This window comes from Somniosus microcephalus, chromosome 5 (genome assembly GCF_052327205.1).
Source record: "Somniosus microcephalus isolate GS21.2 chromosome 5, FLI_Smic_1.0, whole genome shotgun sequence".
NCBI lineage: Eukaryota > Metazoa > Chordata > Chondrichthyes > Squaliformes > Somniosidae > Somniosus > Somniosus microcephalus.
Window position 1 is genome coordinate 241618397 of NC_140991.1, and position 19326 is coordinate 241637722.

General features: G+C 46.6%; 1 protein-coding gene across 5 annotated transcripts in view; it reads left to right on the forward strand.

Annotated features, from left to right (window-relative positions):
• LOC147117625 (uncharacterized) overlaps positions 1-19326 on the forward strand; it is a 58998-nt gene that overhangs the window by 37218 nt on the left and 2454 nt on the right. For 4 of the 5 annotated variants that reach the window (XM_085988759.1, XM_085988761.1, XM_085988760.1 and 1 more), the window contains exon 9: positions 14641-14781. The exons of the other annotated variant lie outside the window; for it this stretch is intronic. In XM_085988759.1, coding sequence (XP_085844885.1) covers positions 14641-14781 — 141 coding nt within the window. The remainder of the gene's footprint in view (positions 1-14640; positions 14782-19326) is intronic. 5 annotated transcript variants of the gene reach the window in all.

Below are 19326 nucleotides of genomic sequence, written 5' to 3' on the forward strand. Positions count from 1 at the left end.
GCTGAGGTCCATGTAAGATATGGCTTGCTTATTTGCACAAATTTTAAAGTGGTGTTTTAATTTGTATTCTGGAATTGTGGCACCTGTTTTTTTTAACATTTTAAACACCTCGATCAGATCACCCCTCAATCTTCTATACTCCAGGGAATACAAGCCAAATTTATGCAACCTGTCCTCATATAAAGTAACCCTCTAAGCCCCGGTATCATTCTGGTGAATCTGCACTGCACCCCCTCCAAGGCCAATATATTCATCATGAGGTGCGGTGCCCAAACCTGAATGCAGTACTCTAGGTGGTGTCTGACCAAGGCTCTATATGACTGAAGCATAACTTCCTCTCTTTTGTATTCCAGCCCTCTTGAGATAAAGGCCAACATTCCATTAGCCTTTTTGATTGATTACTTTTAATGATTTGTATACTTGGACACCCAAATCTCTCTCCTCCTCTACAGTTCCTAGTTGCACTCCTGACCGGCCTCCCACATTCTACCCTCTATAAACTTTGAGGTCATCCAAAACTCTGCTGCCCGTGTCCTAACTGACACCAAGTCCCACTCACCCATCACCCCTGTGCTTGCTGACCTACATTGGTTCCTGGTTAAGCTACACCTCTATTTTTAAAATTCTCATCCTTGTTTTCCAATCCCTCCATGGCCTCACCCCCTCCTATCTCTAATCTCCTACAACTTTCCGCGATATCTGCGCTGCTCCAATTCTGGCCTCGATTTTAATCACTCCACCACTGGCGGCCGTTCCCTTAGCTGCCAAGGCTTTAAGCTCTGGAATTTCCCCCTCTAAACCTCTCCGCTTCTCTACCTCTCTTTTCTCCTTTCAAGACGCTCCTTAAAATCTACCTCTTCTGCCCTAATATCTCCTTGAGTGGCTCGGTGTCAAATTTTGTTTGATAACGCTCCTGTGAAGCGCCTTGGGTTGTTTTACTATGTTAAAGGTGCTATATAAATACAAGTTGCTGTTTCTCGCTGTGGTAAACCACTGTTAACTCTGTACAGGTCCGGGCATGTCTCCGCCCCTGGCTCCACCCCTAAGCCCGGGTATAAAGGTGACTCACCACCCTTCCCCCGGGAGCTCTTGGGATGGATCCACTAGCAGAGGCATGCTCCAGTTCTTAGTCAATAAAAGCCTACTTCGTATAAGTTCAACTCGTAGTCTTTGGTGTTGTTGATAGTGCATCAATTTTATTGACTACATTTTCGACATGGAGCAAATCTTGAAGCCGGAACGTTTAGACCTGGATCCTCAAGCAGCAGATGCAGCCAATAACTTTGAACACTGGCTGAGCTGTTTCGAAGCCTTCCTGGAGGCCTCCAGCACTACTGCACTACAGATGACGCGAAACGGCTTGTCTTGAACTCACGGGTGAGCCACCGAGTCTACTCGATCATCCGAGACGCCACAACTTACGCGGCCGCCATCGCGACGCTAAAGGAACAATACGTGAGGCCTGTTAATGAGGTCTACGCCAGACACCTCCTGGCTACCCGAAAACAGCGCCCCGGGGAATCGGGCGCCGAATATTTACTGGCACTGAGAGTCCTCGGCCGGGCCTGTAATTGCAATGCGGTGACGGCCAAGGAATGCACGGAAGACCTGATCCGAGACGCCTACGTAGCTGGCATCAGGTCCAACTATACTCGGCAGAGGCTGCTGGAACAGAGGGGGCTCGACCTGCAGAAGACGGTGGCCCTCGCTAACTCGTTAGACGTGGCCCTCCAGAACATGGACGCCTACCCCCCTGACCGGATGGCCACGTGGATGTCACGGGAGCAGCCATCTTGGGACCCGGTAAGGCCACAAGCCGCCAGCAGCCCAACTACAGCTGCAATGACCAGAGGCCAGAAATGCTACTTCTGCGGCCAGGCCAAGCACCCCAGACAGCAATGCCCAGCAAAGGACGCGACCTGCTCCAAATGCGGCAAGAAAGACCACTACGCGAGAGTGTGCAGGGCGAAATCGACCCCCAATTCCAGCAGCGCCGCGTGTGAACTGTGCAGGCCGCCATTTTGGACCCCACCAACCACGTGTGAGCCGTGCGGGCTGCCATTTTGGGCACCACCAGCCGCGGGGGAGCCGCCATCTTGGACACCATTTCGAGACCAGGCCCCCGGCGCGGGCGAATACTACAGCGACCCACCGACCTCGACGATGGCCTCCATCACCCTGGACCAATCTAGGTCCCATCAACTAGCCAGGTCCATTATGAACGTAAAGGTAAATGGCCATGCCACAAATTGCCTTTTCGACTGTGGAAGCACGGAGAGCTTCATCCACCCCGACACGGTGCGACGCTACTCCCTATCGGTTATACCCACACGCCATCAGGTCTTTATGGCCTCAAAGTCCCATACGGCGGACGTTGGCGGCTGCTGTGTAGCGACTCTGACAGTGAACGGCGTGGAGTACAGAGATTTTTAATTCCTCGTCCTGCCACAGCTCTGCGCTCCCGTACTGCTAGGATTAGACTTCCAGTGCCATCTGGAGAGCGTCGCGATGGCATATGGCGGGCCCCTGCCCCCACTTACAGTCTGCAGCCGGCAGAATTTAAACACGGCGCCACGCAAAGTATGCAGCCTGTCCACCCTGAAGGTCAAACCGCGCCCCCCCCCCCCCCCCCCCCGTTGTTCGCTAACCTCGCCAAAGACTGCAAGCCAATTGCTACTAAAAGCAGGCGGTACAGTGCCGGGGATAGGAGCTTTATTAAATCAGAAGTAGAAAGACTCCTGAGGGAAGGGATTATCGAGGGCAGCACCAGCCCATGGCGAGCCCAAGTAGTGGTAGTGAAGACCGGCGAAAAACAGCGCCTGGTTATTGATTACAGCCAGACGATCAATCGATACACGCAATTAGATGCATACCCACTTCCCTGCATATCCGACATGGTCAACCAGATAGCACAATACCGGGTATTCTCGACGATTGATCTGACGTCGACATACCACCAGCTCCCCATCAGGCCTGAGGACCGCCAGTACACGGCCTTCGAGGCCGACGGTCGCCTCTACCACTTCCTCCGAGTCCCCTTCGGCGTCACCAACGGGGTCTCGGTCTTCCAAAGGGAGATGGACCGGATGGTTGACCAGAACGCGCTGCAGGCCACCTTCCCCTATCTAGACAACGTCACCATCTGCGGCCATGACCGGCATGACCACGACGCCAACCTAGAAAAATTCCTCCGTACGGCCCAACGGCTGAATCTGACACACAACAGAGAAAAATGTATGTTCTTGGCTGCGTGGTGGAAAACGGAGTCATCGGCCCCGACCCCGACCGAATGCGCCCCCTCCTGGAACTACCCCTCCCCCACTGCCTAAAAGCCCTGAAGAGATGCCTAGGGTTCTTCTCTTACTACGCCCAGTGGGTGCCCAACTATGCGGACAAAGCCCGGCCCCTCATCAAGTCAACCTCCTTCCCCCTGACGGCAGAGGCCCGTGCGGCCTTCACCCTCATAAAAGAGGACATTGCGAAGGTCACAATGCACGCAGTGGATGAGTCCATCCCTTTCCAAGTGGAGAGCGATGCATCCGAATTCGCCCTAGCCGCAACCCTTAACCAGGCGGGGAGACCCGTGGCCGCCTTTTCACGGACCCTCCAGGGCCCCGAAATTTGACACTCCTCAGTCGAGAAGGAGGCCCAGGCGATAGTGGAGGCTGTACGGCACTGGAGGCATTACCTGGCCGGTAAACGTTTCACCCTGCTCACTAGCATTTATGTTTAACAACAGACAAAGGGGGAAAATCAAAAATGATAAGATATTGCGGTGGAGGATCGAGTTATCCACCTACAACTACGATATCTTATACCGGCCCGGGAAACTTAATGAGCCCCCAGACGCCCTATCCCGTGGGACATGTGCCAACGCACAAGTCGATAGGCTACGGACCCTCCACAATGATCTCTGCCACCCGGGGGTCACCAGGTTCTTCCATTTTATTAAAGCTCGCAACCTGCCTTACTCCATCGAGGAGGTCAGGACCATGACCAGGAACTGCCAGGTCTGCGCCGAATGCAAACCGCATTTTTATAGGCCGGACAGGGCACACCTGATTAAAGCCGCCCGCCTCTTCGAACGTCTCAGCGTCGATTTCAAGGGGCCCCTTCCCTCCTCTGACCGCAACACGTACTTCCTCAATATTATTGACAAGTACTCCCGTTTCCCCTTTGCCATCCCCTGCCCAGACATGACCAGCGCCACAGTCATCGGGTGCCTCAACAACCTGTTCGCCATATTTGGCTTCCCCAATTACATCCACAGCGACAGGGGCTCGTCGTTCATGAGCGACGAGCTGCGCCAGTACCTGCTCGAGAAGGGCATAGCCACGAGTAGGACTACCAGCTACAACCCCTGGGGTAATGGACAGGTAGAGAGGGAGAACGCAACGGTGTGGAAGACTGCCATGCTCGCCCTAAAATCCAAGGGCCTCCCAATTTCCCGCTGGCAAGATGTCCTCCCCGATGCGCTCCACTCCATACGATCACTGCTCTGTACTGCCACAAACGCCACCCCTCGCAAGAAGATGTTCGTCTTCCCCAGGAAATCCACCTCGGGAACATCACTACCGACATGGCTGACTTCTCCGGGACCCGTCCTGCTCAGGAAACACGTGAGGAGCCATAAGACGGACCCCCTGGTCGAAAAGGTTCACCTCCTCCACGCCAACCCACAGTACGCCTACGTGGCGTATCCTGACGGGCGGGAGAACACAATCTCAATTCGAGACCTCGCACCCTCAGGTACCACCCGAAACACCATCGATCACCATCCACTACCTCCACCCACCACCACTACCCACGACGCACCACCGGGGTGTCTACCACGAACTGACGACATGCCGGTGCCATCCCTACCCCGAGAGGACGACACGCCAGTGCTCCGTCCCACGCGAGAAGCGGCCGCGGGCAAAGAACCGCCGCAACCGGCACCACGAAGATCATTACGGCAGACAAGACCCCCGGAGAGACTTTCGTATACGAACTTTTGAAACACTTCACCCCGCCGGACTCTTTTTTTTAAACGAGGGGTGAATGTAGTAAACCACTGTTAACTCTGTACAGGTCCGGGCATGTCTCCGCCCCTGGCTCCACCCCTAAGCCCGGGTATAAAGGTGACTCACCACCCTTCCCCCGGGAGCTCTTAGGATGGATCCACTAGCAGAGGCATGCTCCAGTTCTTAGTCAATAAAAGCCTACTTCGTATAAGTTCAACTCGTAGTCTTTGGTGTTGTTGATAGTGCATCACTCGCCATTTAGAAAACACTCTGATTTGTCTTTCTTGGGTCCAAAGTGGATGACCTCACACTTGTCCACATTGAACTCCATTTGCAATAGTTTTGCTCACTCACTTAATCTGTCTGTCTCTTTGCAACTTCCTGCTCCTACCTGCGCTACTTATTGTCCTTCCCTGAACAAAACCGCTTCTGTTGTGAAGTTACCTTTTTGAAGCTGACGAGCTCAAGCTGTTCCAGCCTTTCAACTTAATTTAGTCTTTTGCTTTTGTCAGCTGTGGCTCAGTTGGTAGCGCCCTCGCCTCTGAATCACAAGGTTGTGGGTTCAAGTCCCACTACAGAGACTTGAGCACAAAAATCTTGGCTGACACTCCAGTGCAGTACTGAGGGAGTGCTGCACTGTCAGTACCGTCCTTCTGATGACAATAGAACATAACATAAGAAATAGGAGCAGGAGTAGGCCATTTGGCCCTTCAAGCCTGCTCCGCCATGCAATGAGATCATGCCTGATCTTCTGTCTCAACTCCATTCACCGGCCCTGTCGCCATATCCCTTGATGCCCTTACTAGTCAGAAATCTATCGACTTCTGTTTTGAATATACCCAATGACTGCGCCTCCACAGCCCTCTGGGGTAGAGAATTCCAAAAGATTCACCACCCTCTGAAGAAATTTCTTCTCATCTCAGTCCTGAATGGCCTACCGTTTATCCTGAGGCTGTGGCCCCTGGTTATAGACTCCCCAGCCAAGGGAAACATTCTTCCAGCATCCACCCTATCAAGCCCTATAATAATTTTGTATGCTTCAATGAGATCCCCTCTCATTCTTCTGAATTGAAGAGAATACAGCCTAGTTTACTCAATCTCTTCTCATACGACAGTCCTGCCATCCCAAGAATCAATCTCGTGAACCTTCGTTGCACTCCCTCTATGGCAAGTATATCCTTCCTTAGGTAAGGAGACCAAAATTGTACACAGTACTCCAGGTGTGGTCTCGCCAAGGCCCTATATAATTGGAGTAAGACTTCTACTCCTGTACTCAAATCCTCTTGTAATGAAGGCCAGCATACCATTTGCCTTCCTAATGGCTTGCTGCACCTACACATTCACTTTCAGTGACTCATGTACAAGGATACCCAGGTCCCTTTGAGCATCTGCATTCCCCAATCTTTCACCATTTAGGAAATACTCTGCCTTTCTGTTTTTTCTACCAAAGTGGATAACTTCACATTTATCAAAGGCCTTCTGAAAATCCAAATACACCACATCTACTGGTTCCCCTTTGTCTACTCCACTAGTTACATCCTCAAAGAGCTCCAATAGATTTGTTAAACAGGATTTCCCTTTCATAAAGCTATGTTGACTCTGCCCAATCTTACTGTTAGTTTCTAAGTGCCCAGTTATTGCATCCTTTATAATAGATTCCAGCATTTTCCCAACTACTGATGTGAGGCTAACAGGTCTGTAGTTCCCTGTTTTCTCTCTTCCCTCCTTTCTTAAATAGCAGGGTTACATTTGCTATCCTCCAATCTGTAGGAACCGTTCCAAAATTTTACAGATTCTGGAAGATGACAACCAATGCGTCAACTATCCCAATGGCCACCTCTTTCAAAATCCCAGGTTGTAGGTCATCCGGTCCTTGGGATTTATCGACTTTTAGTCCCATTACTTTTGCTAGTACTGTTTTTTTTACTAAATTTCTTTAAGTTCCTCATTCTAGTCACACCCTTGGTTTTCCTGTATTTCTGGGAGGTTTTTTGTATCTTCCTCCGTGAAGACAGAAACAAAGAATTTATTTAATTTCTCTGCCATTTCCTCATTCCCCATTATAAATTCTCCCATCTCTGACTGTAAAGGACCTACATTTACCTTTGCCAGTCTTTTCCTTTTCACATACCTATAGAAGTTTTTACAATCCTTTTTTTTATATTTTTCGCTAGTTTGTGCTCATATTCCTTTTTCCCTTTCTTTATCAATTTCTTGGTTCCCCTTTGATTTCTACAAAGATCCCAATCCTCAGGCTGACTGCTTTTTCTGGAAACTTTATAAGCTTCCTCCTTTGACTTAATACTAGCTTTAATTTCTTTTGTTAACCATGATTGGATCACTTTTCCTTTTGGGTTTTTATGCCCTAGAGGAATATATGTTTGTTGCAAATTATGCATTATTTCCTTGAATGTTAGCCATTGTATGTCCACCTTCATACCTTTTAGTGTAGTCTCCCAATCTACCATGGCCAACTTGTCCCTCATACCCTTGTAGTTTCCTCTGTTTAGATTGAAGACCTTCGTTTCAGATTGGACTACATCACTCTTAAACCGAGGTACCGTCTGCTCGCTCAGGTGGATGTAAAAGATCCCATGGCGCTATTTCGAAGAAGAGCAGGGGAGCTCTCCCTGGTGTCCTGGCCAATATTTATTCCTCAATCAATGCCACCACAACAGATTATCTGGTCATTATCACATTGCTGGTTGTGGGATCCTTCCTTCCTTCCGTCCACCCGTATATATTTGGGAAGTGACAACACGTTCGAGAACTTCAGAGGAAAGGGAGGTTGGAGATGGGGCAATGGCTTGAAAGGATGGAGGGGTCAAGGGTTGCTTTTCTGAAGAGAGGGGTGATGACGGCAGATTTGAAGGGAGGGGGACAATACCTGAGGAGAGAGAACCGTTAACAATGTTCACTAACATGGGAGCTAGGAAGGGAAGTTGGGTTGTCAGCAATTTAGTAGGCATAGGGGTCAAGAGAGCAGGAGGTGGGTCTCATTGACAAGATGAGCTTTGAAGGGGCAAGAGGAGAGAGAGAGATATGCAAATTTAGGGTTAGGGCTGGTAGAAAACTGAGTGGAAGTAAGGTCCGGTGGACTAAGGGAGGGAATTGAAAGTATAAGCAGTTGAATGGATGTTGACTCAAGTCCATGAGCTCCTCACATTTATTGTTGGAGGCAAGGGAGGAGGCGGCAGGGGAGGGCGGTTTGAGAGGATGGTTAGTGGTGAAGAAAAGCCTAGTGTTATTTTTGCCGCCCTGGATGATCTTGGAGTAGTGAACAGTTTTAGTGATGGAGAGCAGGACCCGGTAGTGCTTTATATGCTCTCGCCAAACCTGGTAATGGATGATTAGACCAGTTGTCCGCCAAACACATTCAAATCTGCACCCCTAGGACTTAAGGGAGTGGAGATGGGGGGTATACCGGGAGAACGACTAGGGTGAGCGAGTATAATGATTTTAATGAGGACAAGGGCATTAAAGGTGGTGGAGAGGTTGCGATTTAGTTAGTTTGGTTCGTTGATTGATCTGCAGTGACTGGATATTTTAAGCAGCGACTCTACTGATGCCCTCAGATCTATTAACTTTACCTTCACTTTGTTAACTCTGCCAATCATATTGTACAAGATGTTGCCCACTTTCCTTTCCATATGCAATATCTTGTTTAATTTTATTGTCCTTGACCCACTTATTCAAACTTGTTTTGTAGGTCTTTACCTTTTTGGATTTAACTATTTTCCTGCCAAATCTCTCTCCATTTTAGTGTCACCTGTTCAATTTACATTTAGCCTTTTGATTGCAAGGTGTTGATTTAAACTTTAAATTCCACTATTGATCCCTGGGCAAACTGCACTCTGCATTTCTGCCACCCTCTAAATGCCACCCTCTAACATGCCAACACCACCCCTTAACAGTTACCTGCTATTTCCTACCCTACAGCCAGTTTCTTATCCATTCACAGTTCTTGTTTTGAATTCCCATCACTTAAGTCTAAGTAGCAGCCTTTTGCGTGGAACCCCTCCAATCAAGTCTCCGCCCTGCCACAGCACTGAAATGGCCCTTATCAAAGTCACAAATGATATTCTATGTGACTGTGGTAAACTATCCCTCCTCCTCCTTCTCAACCTGTCTGCAGCCTTTGATGCTGTTGACCACACCATCCTCCTCTAATGCCTCTCCTCCGTCGTCCAGTTGGGTGGGACTGTACTCACCTGATTCCATTCTTATTTATCCAGTCATAGCCAGAGAATCACCTGCAATACTTCTCTTCTCACTCCCGCACTGTTGCCTCTGGAGTCCCCCAAGGATCTATACTTGGCCCCCCTCCTATTTCTCATCTATATGCTGCCCCTCGGCGACATCATCTGAAAACATGTCAAATTCCATATGTACGCTGATGACACCCAGCGCTGCCTCACCACCACCTCTCTCGACCCTGCCACTGTCTCTGATTTGTCACACTGCTTGCCTGACGTCCATTACTGGATAATCAGAAATTTCTGCGCAGAGCGGGATTAAACGGAGTGGACTTGAACAGAGTGTTTTATTTGGGAATTTGGAAAGAGTGGGATTTTGGAGAAGAGGGGGAAGGTGTTGCTGCTTTTTGCCTACACTACTTGTAGTGCTTTGTGTTGTAAGTAGATATATAATTTCAGTACCCTTCACTTAATCTAGATCAAGTTAAGTAGTCATGAAACTACACTATAAATGAAGTTACCTAATTACAAATTTAATTACATTTAATTAAATAAAACAAGGTCATATATGGATGGCAGCGCAGGTGGTGTGCCGCAACTATAGGATGTGGGAGTTTGTGGAGAGCATTGTGATCCCAGACAACCATGTTTGCAGTAAGTGCCTGCATCTTGAGGAACTTCAGCTCAGAGTTTTTGAGCTGGAGTCTGAGGTGCAGACATTGTGGGGCATCAGGGATGGTGGAGAGTTACCTGGACACTTTGATCCAGGAGGCAGTCACACCACTTGGGTTAGGTAGTGGTACAGGTCTGGTTAGTGGTCAGGGACAGGAGGGTGTGACTGCAACTCCGGCAAGTGCAGTGCTGGAGGAGCCTCGGCCTTTGCCCTTGCCCAACAGGTATGAGGTTCTTGCTGCCTATGTGGATGAGGGAAAAGCCTGCAGAATGGATGAGCAAGCTGACCATGGCACCATGGTGCAGGAGGCCATTCAATTGGGGGGAGTGAAAGGGAACGTTGTTGTGGTAGGGAACAGTATAGCCGAGGCGGGGGGGGGGGATAGATACTGTTCTCTACAGCCGCGACCGAGAGTTCCGAAGGTTGTGTTGTCTGCCAGGATTAAAGACATCTCCTTGCGGCTGGAGGAGAACGTGGGAGGAGGAGGATCCAGTTGTCGTGGTCCACGTAGGACCCAACGACATAGGTAGAACTAGAAATGAGGTTCTGCGGAGGGAGTTTGAGGAGCTAGGATCCAAATTAAAAAGCAAACCTCAAAGGTGGTAATTTCTGGATTGTTACCTGAGCCACGCGCAAATTGGCATAGGGACAAACAGATTAGAGGTTTAAATGCGTGGCTCAGAGTGGTGTAGGAAGAAGGGGTTTCAGTTCATGGGGTACTGGGGAAAGAGGGAGCTATTCCGTTGGGATGGGCTCTACTTAAACCGGACTGGGACCAGCGTACTGGCGAACCGAATAACTAGGGCAGTAGACAGGGCTTTCAGGAAAGAGTAAATTTAAAAGCAGCGAGAGAAATGTCAAGGCTCGAGAGCATAGTAGAGTTTGGGGTTAAAATAAACAGAGTGGGTCAGGAAGTGACAGAGAGTAACTAAGATAATGGGGCATCAGTGACTAAGGTGACATCAGGGAAATATAGAAATGTCAAAGCTAAAGGCACTAAATCTGAATGTGCGAAGCATTCGCAACAAAATAGATGAATGAAGAGCGCAGATAGAAATGAACAGGTTTGATCTAATAGCCATAACTGAGACATGGTTGCAAAGTGGCCAAGATTGGGAACTAAATATTCCACGATACTTAACTTTTAGAAGAGATAGACAAAATGGAAAAGGAAAAGCGTTAGCCCTGATAAAGGATGGGATAAAGACAGTAGAGTGAAAGGATCTTGGCTTGGAAAATCAAGAAGTAGAATCAGTTTGGGTGGAGCTGAGCTAAGCAACAGCAAGGAGCAGAAAACATTGGTGGGAGTTGTTTATAGGCCCCCAAACAGTAGTTGTAATGTAGGGCAGAGTATAAATCAGGAAATTAGAGGCGCATGTTACAAGGATAATACAGTAATCATGAGGGACTTTAATCTACATATAGATTGGGCAAACCAAATTTGGTAGATTGGGAAACTACATTCAAAGGTATGACAGTAGACAAACAATGGCTAGCATTTAAAGAATTAATACATAATTTACAACAAAGATAAATTCCTTTAAGGCACAAAAACCCCACAGGAAAAGTGGTCCAACCGTGGCTAGCGAGTAGTTGAAGATAGTATTAGATCAAAGGAAGAGGTTTATAATGTTGTCAAAAAGAGTAGTAAACCTGAGGATTTTAGAATTCAGCAAAGGAGGATCAAGAAATTGATTAAGAAAGGGAAAATAGAATACGAGAGTAAACTAGCAAGAGACATAAAAACCGACTAAAAGCTTCTAAAGGTATGTAAAAAGGAAAAGATTAGCAAAAGTAAATGTGGGTCCCTTACAGTCTGAGACAGGAGAAATTATAATGAGGAATAAGGAAATGGCAGAGAAATTAAACAAATACTTTGTGTCTGTCTTCACGGAAGAAGACGTAAAAAACTTCCTGGAAATAGTGGAGAACCAAGGGTCTAGCGAGAATGAGGAACTGAAAAAAATTAGTATTTGTAAAAAAAAAAATAGTACTGGAGAAATTAATGGGACTGAAAGCTGATAAATCCCCTGGACCTGATGGCCTCCATCCTAGGATTTTGAAAGAGGTGGCTGTAGAGATAGTGAATGCATTGGTTGTCATTTTGCAAAATTCCATAGATTCTAGAACAGTTCCCACGGATTGGAAGGTAACAAATGTCTTTTAAGAAAGGGAGAGAGAAAACGGGGAACTACAGACCAGTTAGCCTGACATCAGTTGTAGGGAAAATGCTAGATTCTATTATTAAGGACGTGGTAACGGCACTTAGAAAATAATAGGATTGGGCAGAGTCAACACGGAGTTATGAAAAGGAGATCGTGTTTGACAAATCTGTTCATTTTTTGAGGTTGTAACTAGCAGAATACATGAAGGGGAACTGGTGGATGTGGTGTATTTGGATTTTAAGAAGGCATTTGATAAGGTGCCACACAAGAAGTTATTAAACAAAATTAGGCTCATGGGATCGAGGACAGAAAACAGAGAGTAGGAATAAACGGGTCATTTTCGGGTTGGCAGGCTGAAACTAGTTGATCAAGGATCAGTGCTTGGGCCTCAGCTATTCACAATCTACATCAATGATTTGGATGAAGGGACCAAATGTAATATACCCAAGTTTGCTGATAATACAAAGCTGGGTGGGAATGTAAGTTGTGAGCAGGATGCAAAGAGGCTTCAAGGGGATATAGACAGGCTAAGTGAGTGGGTAAGAACATAGCAAATGGAATATAATGTGGAGAAATGTGAAGTTATCCACTTTGGTAGGAAAAATAGAAAAGCAGAGTATTTTTTAAATGGTGAGAGATTGGGAAATGTTGGTGTTCAGAGGGACCTGGGTGTCCTTTTACACGAATCACTGAAAGTTAACATGCAGGTATAGCAAGCAATCAGGAAAGCAAATGGTATGTTGGCCTTTATTACACGAGGATTTGAGTATAAGAGTAAAGACGTCTTGCTGCAATTATATAGAGCCCTGGTGAGACCACACCTGGAGTATTGTGTACAGTTTTGGTCTCCTTACCTAAGGAAGGATATACTTGTCATAGAAGGGAGTGCAGTCTGATGGGATGGGAGGATTGCCCTATGAGGAGAGATTGAGTAGACTAGGCCTATATTCTCTAGAGTTTAGAAGAATGAGAGGTGATCTCATTAAAACATACAAAATTCTTACAGGGCTTGACAGGGTAGATGCACGAAGGATGTTTCCCCTGGCTGGGGAGTCTAGAACCAGGGGTCACAGTCTCAGAATAAGGGGTCGGCCATTTAGGACTGAGATGAGGAGAAATTTCTTCACTCGGAGGGTGGTGAATCTTTGGAATTCTCTACCCCAGAGGGCTGTGGAGGCTGAGTCGTTGAATATATATGAGATCGATAGATTTTTTAATATAAAGGGAATCAAGGGATATGGGGAAAGTGGAAGAAGATCAGCTATGATATTGAATGGTGGAGCAGGCTCGAAGGGCCAAATGGCCTACTCCTATTTCTTATGTTCCTCCAACTAAATATTGGGAAGACCGAAGCCATTGTCTCCCTGGCAACGAGGATGAGCCAGACCGCTCGCAACCTTGACGTTGTATTTGATTCCGAGGTGAGCTTCCGACCGCATATCTGATCCATCGCAAAGACTGCCTACTGACACCGCTGTAACATCCACCCCTACCTCAGCTCATCTGCTGCTAAAACCCTTTCATCAGTGCCTTTGCTACCTCAAAAACATGACTATTCCAATGCTCTTCCATCTTCCACCATCCATAAACTTGAGCTCATCCAAAACTCTGCTGCCCTATCTTAACTCACACCAAGTTCCCGTTTGCTGACCTATATTGGCTTCCGTCTGGCAACGCCTCAATTTTAAAATTCTCATCCTTGTTTTCAAATCCCTCCATGACTTCAACCCTTCCTATCTCTCTAACCGCCCCCAGCCCTGCAACCCTCCAAGATCTCTGCGCTCCTCCAATTCGGCCAACTTGTGCATCCCCGATTTTAATTGACCCACCGTTGGCGGCCATCCTTTCAGCTGCCTAGGCCCTAAGCTCTGAAATTCCATCCCTAAACCTCTCTACCTCTCCTCCTTTTAAGATGCTCCTTAAAACCTGCCTCTTTGACCAAGCTTTTGACATCTATCCTAATATGTGGCTCGGTGCCAAATTTTGTTTGATAATGCTCTTGTGAAGCACTTTGTGATGTTTTACTACATTAAAGGCACTATATAACTGCGAGTTAAACTTTGAAAAGTTTTTTGGCAGTCTATATACGCTACTTCATAAACTTTTCCACAATCCACTCGGTGTCATGATGCAGAATGCATCGATAATTTTATGATCATAGCAGAAAATACACGAATGTGCTAGACCATAGTTGGGAAACTCCACAATAAGCCTGCAGAATGGTGGTCCAAGTGCATTGAGTGCATTTTCTCTGATGCATGCTTGCTGCTGTTGCTTAAAAGTTAAGGTAGTTTTCCATGATTCTGTGTTTCCTCCAATGGCTATTGTGTTCAGCGGCTCCTGGAATTCTGGTAGGTTCTATAAACTTGCTATGAACCAGTAACTTTGCAATGTTGTCTCGTGGTCTTGCTAATCAACTCTCGAGTAATCTCTTTTCTAGTGCAAATTTATTTTTCTAAACCAGGAATGAACCTGAAGTTTAAAATTTTTAAAAATTGCTTTAAATGCTGATGTAAGTGTGTGGAATTTTCCTCTTGGGCTACTATAGTGAAAATTTTACAAGGTATTTGAGGATGCTGTAAATGTAGTTTTTCTTTTAACAGGCGTATGAAGCTGTATGTCAAACTTTCAGTTCTGTAAGAAGAGTTCGGGGTGATAATTATTGTGCTCTAAGAGCCACACTGTTTCAAACATTGAGTAATGTTGAACTTCTTCCCTGCCTGCAACAGGATGACCTAGTCCAGGTACCTTTGTGTGTGCAATTATTGACCTTTCTGTATCTTTTTTATATCCAGATCTGGAATTTTTCTAGTTCTCTGAATTCAAATTATACGCCTTGACAGATCATCCGAACCGCATGGAAACTCAGTATTGCTGGCGCAGAGTTGGGCTATTTGCCCAGCAATTGCCCACAAAGCTCTTACGGCTGGTAAAAGCAGGCATAGGACTTGCTTTCATCATCGTATAAGGGTATATATAAGCCTTAAATTAAATTAAACATTTAAAACTCAAAAATTATGCACGTACACTTTAAATGAGTTTATGCAAATATTGGCTCGGATTAAGAGGTTTAAAATTATCACAATTAAATTTTTATTGAGGTTGGTGAGCTTTTGATGGAAGATTTTAAAATCTGTCACAAATGTTTTGACCTCGTATACAGGAGACTAATGAGGCACTGAAAGCATATTTCAGTGAGACCGCACCTGGAATACTGCATACAGTTTTGGTGTCCATACTTAAGAAAAGACATACTTGCTCTCGAGTCAGTACAAAGAAGGTTCACTCGGTTAATCCCGGGGATGAGGGGGTGGTCATATGAGGAGAGGTTGAGTAGATTGGGACTCTACTCATTGGAGTTCAGAAGAATGAGAGGCGATCTTATTGAAACATATAAGATTGTGAAGGGGCTTGATCGGGTGGATGCAGTGAGGATGTTCCCAATGATGGGTGAAACTAGAACTAGGGGGCATAATCTTAAAATAAGGGGCTGCTCATTCAAAACTGAGATGAGGAGAAACTTTTTCACTCAGAGGGTGGTAGGTTTGTGGAATTTGCTGCCCCAGAAAGCTGTGGAAGCTACATCATTAAATAAATTTAAAACAGAAATAGATAGTTTCCTAGAAGTAAAGGGAATTAAGGGTTACGGGGAGCGGGCAGGAAATTGGACATGAGTCTAGGTTCGGAATGGTCATGGCCCTGTGGGTAGTGGAGTGGGCCCAGGGGCCGTGTAGCCTTGTTCTGCTCCTACTGTGTTCTAATTCTGTGTTAGATTTCAGGAGATGGTTTTATTCCTGTTCCTGGCTGGGGTGGAGATCGCCTTTACAGAAGGTAAGTACTGTAGAAAATATAGGGACAGAGTGATCTCCTGGAAGAATTTCGATCGCCTAGATGGGTCGGAGAGGAATTTCCCAGATTTTTTTCTCCCAAATTGGCCATTGGGTCTTTATCTGGTTTTTGGCCTCTCCTGGGAGATCACATGGGTTCGGGTGGATGCAGAGTGATAGAAGATTTGAGGTTAGGATCAGATCAGCCATGATGTTATTGAATGGTGGAGCAGGCTCGAGGGGCCGATTGGCCTACTCCTGCTCCTATTTCTTATGTTCTTATGTTTCCCGGGTAGGTGTAAAGCATGTGCACTGGATTTTGGGGTGTTGTGCTGAATCCATTATAACATCTGCCACCAAATGAGACTCGTAGTAGTTGGTGTAGTCAAATCAGAGCAGGATTGTGGCTCAGCGATAGCCTTCTCACCTCCTGAATTGGGAAGTCCTGAGTTCCAGCCCCACTCCAGGTAGCCTTGCAAATCATAACTGGGTGGTCCTGGCTGAACGAGCAGTTAAAAGCTTATGATAATCTGTGCTAGTAAGTTGTATGGTTTTAGCTGGCTAAATTCTAGTAGTCCCTAAGCATTGGCTCTGCCAGCCTGCACTTACACTATGAGTAGTTTTGGAGACTCTTCAACATGCAGATGGATTTCTCTGCATGTCAGCCATAGATGGAAATGAGCCAAGGTCACTTCTGATGATCGTGAATCTTGATGTAATCAGAGATGCCATCTGACTATAAAAATTGAATGTTAGCTTGATGGTTGGCAGATGTGAAAAATGGCCAGTTGGACCATGTACCTGTAGGCTTCCAGCAACTGTGAAACTATTATAAAAAGAATATGAGCATGGAGGAGGTGCAAAAAAAAATTACTCGAATAATACCAGAACTGAGACGTTATACCTATCGGGAAAGATTGAATAGGCAATTTTCTCTAGAAATGAGAAGGCTGAGGGGGGGGACCTGAGAGGTCTTTAAGATTATGAAAAAGTGTGTTGGGGTAGAATTTGAGAAGATGCTTCCACTTGTGGTGGAGACCAGAACTAGGAGCCATAAATATAAGATGGTCATTAATAAATCCATTAAGGAATTTGGGAGACATTTCTTTACCCAGGCGTGGTTAGATGTGGAACTCGCTACCACATGGAGTAGCTGAAGCAACTATCACAGAATCACAGAAACCCCACAGTGCAGATAGAGGCCATTTCGGCCCATCGAGTCTGCACCGACACATATCCCACCCGATCCCCGTAACCCCTACACCAACACATATCCCACCCTATCCTTGTAACCCCACGTATTTAATCCCCCTAACACTAAGGGTCAATTTATCATAGCCAATCAACCTAACCCGCACATCTTTGGACTGTGGGAGGAAACCGGAGCACCCGGAGAAAACCCACGCAAACACGGGGAGAATGTGCAAACTCCACACAGACAGTCGCCCGAGGCCGGATTCGAACCCGGGTCTCTGGCGCTGTGAGGCAACAGTGCTAACCACTATGCCACCGTGCTTACCATAGATGCATTTAAAAGGAAGCTAGATAGACACATGAGGGAGAAAGGAATAGAAGGATATGTTGATTGGGTTGGACAAAGAATTGTGGGTGGAGCATAAGCACTCGCATGGACCTGTTGGGATGAATGGCCTGTTTCTGTGCTGTAAATACTATGTAATATTTCAAAAGCTGGAAATGCACAGCAGGGCAACTTTTATCCATTCTGATAGTGTTGTACCTGAAAGAATTTAATTCTTGTCTGTTTCTTTTATATGCTGATAGATCTGTTGTGGATTTCCAGTACTAACTTTGATCTCAGATTTATAGCATTGTAGTTTTTCATTTTAACTGCCTTGAGGGGAGAAAAGGAAAGAGTTACAGAAAAGATCCATCTCCGACACTTTTTAGTATTGTTTGCCTGGAGAGGTGATGCATAGTTTGCTTAGGAAATTGTACACATAAGTGACTTGGTTATGAGTAAATTAAAATGACCTCCAAGCCTGTGAGAAGTTGTACTTACTCCAGGAGGTGCAATTTTTGAAAAAAGTAGGATGAGGTTTTCTGCTTTAAACATACAAGATTTTGAGGGGGATTGCCAGGATAGATGCTGAGAGGGTGTTTCCCCTGGCTGGGGAGTCTAGAACTAGGGGGCACAGTGTCAGGATAAGGGGTCGGCCGTTTAAGACTGAGATGAGGAATTTCTTCACTCGGAGGGTTGTGAACCTTTGGAATTCTCTGCCTCAAAGGGCTGTGGATGCTCAGTTGTTGAGTATATTCAAGGTTGAGATGGATAGATTTTTGGACTCTAGGGGAAATTGAGGGATATGGGGATCGGCGGGAAAGTGGAGTTGAGGTCGAAGATCAGCCATGATCTTATTGAATGGCGGAGCAGGCTCGCGGGTCCGTATGGCCTACTCCTGCTCCGAATTCGTACGTTCTTAAACCATTCTCTCAGTATCCTGTAATCATTTTATATCCTCACTCTTACGAACAGTTGTTCAGGCCAGAATTGTAATTTCAACCAGAAGTATAAGGGGCTTTTTATTCTGCCAAAATTGGGAGAGCTGTCCCACAGACTAGTCAAGCAACAGCCTAACATAGTCTTACTCACAGAATCATACCTTCAGCCAATGTCCCAAACTCCTCCATCACCATCCCTGGGTATGTCCGGCAGGACAGGCCCACCAGGGGTGGCGCGGCACAGTGGTATACAGTCAGGAAGAAGTGGCACTGGGAGTCCTCAACATTGACTCCGGACCCCATGAAGTCTCATGGCTTCAGGTCAAGCACGGGCAAGGAAACCTCCTGCTGATTACCACCTATCGCCCTCCCTCAGCTTATGAATCAGTACTTCTCCATGTTGAACACCACTTGGAAGAAGTACCGAGAGTAGCAAGGGCACAGAATGTACTCTGGGTGGGGGCCATCAATGTCCATCACCAAGAGTAGCTCGGTAGCACTACTGCTGGCCAAGCCCTGAAGGACATAGCTGCCAGTCTGGGCCTGCGACAGGTGGTGAGAGAACCAACACGAGGGGAAAAACCTACTTGACCTCATCCTCACCAATCTACCCATCACAGATGCATCTGTCCATGTCCGTATTGGTAGCAGTGACCACCGCATAGTCATTGTGGAGACGAAGTCCCGTCTATACACTGAGGACACCTTCCATCGTGTTGTGTGGTACTACCACTGTGCTAAATGGGATAGATTCAGAACCAATCTAGCAGCTCAAAACTGGGCATTCATGAGGCACTGTGGGCTATCAGCAACAGCAGAATTGTATTCCACCACAATCTGTAAAGTCATGGCCCAGCATATCACTCACTGTACCATTACCATCAAGCCAGGGGATCAACCCTGATTCAATGAGGAGTGTAGAAGAGCATGCCAGGAGCAGCAACAGGCATACCTAAAAATGAGGTGCCAACCTGGGGAAGCTGCAACACAGGACTACATGCA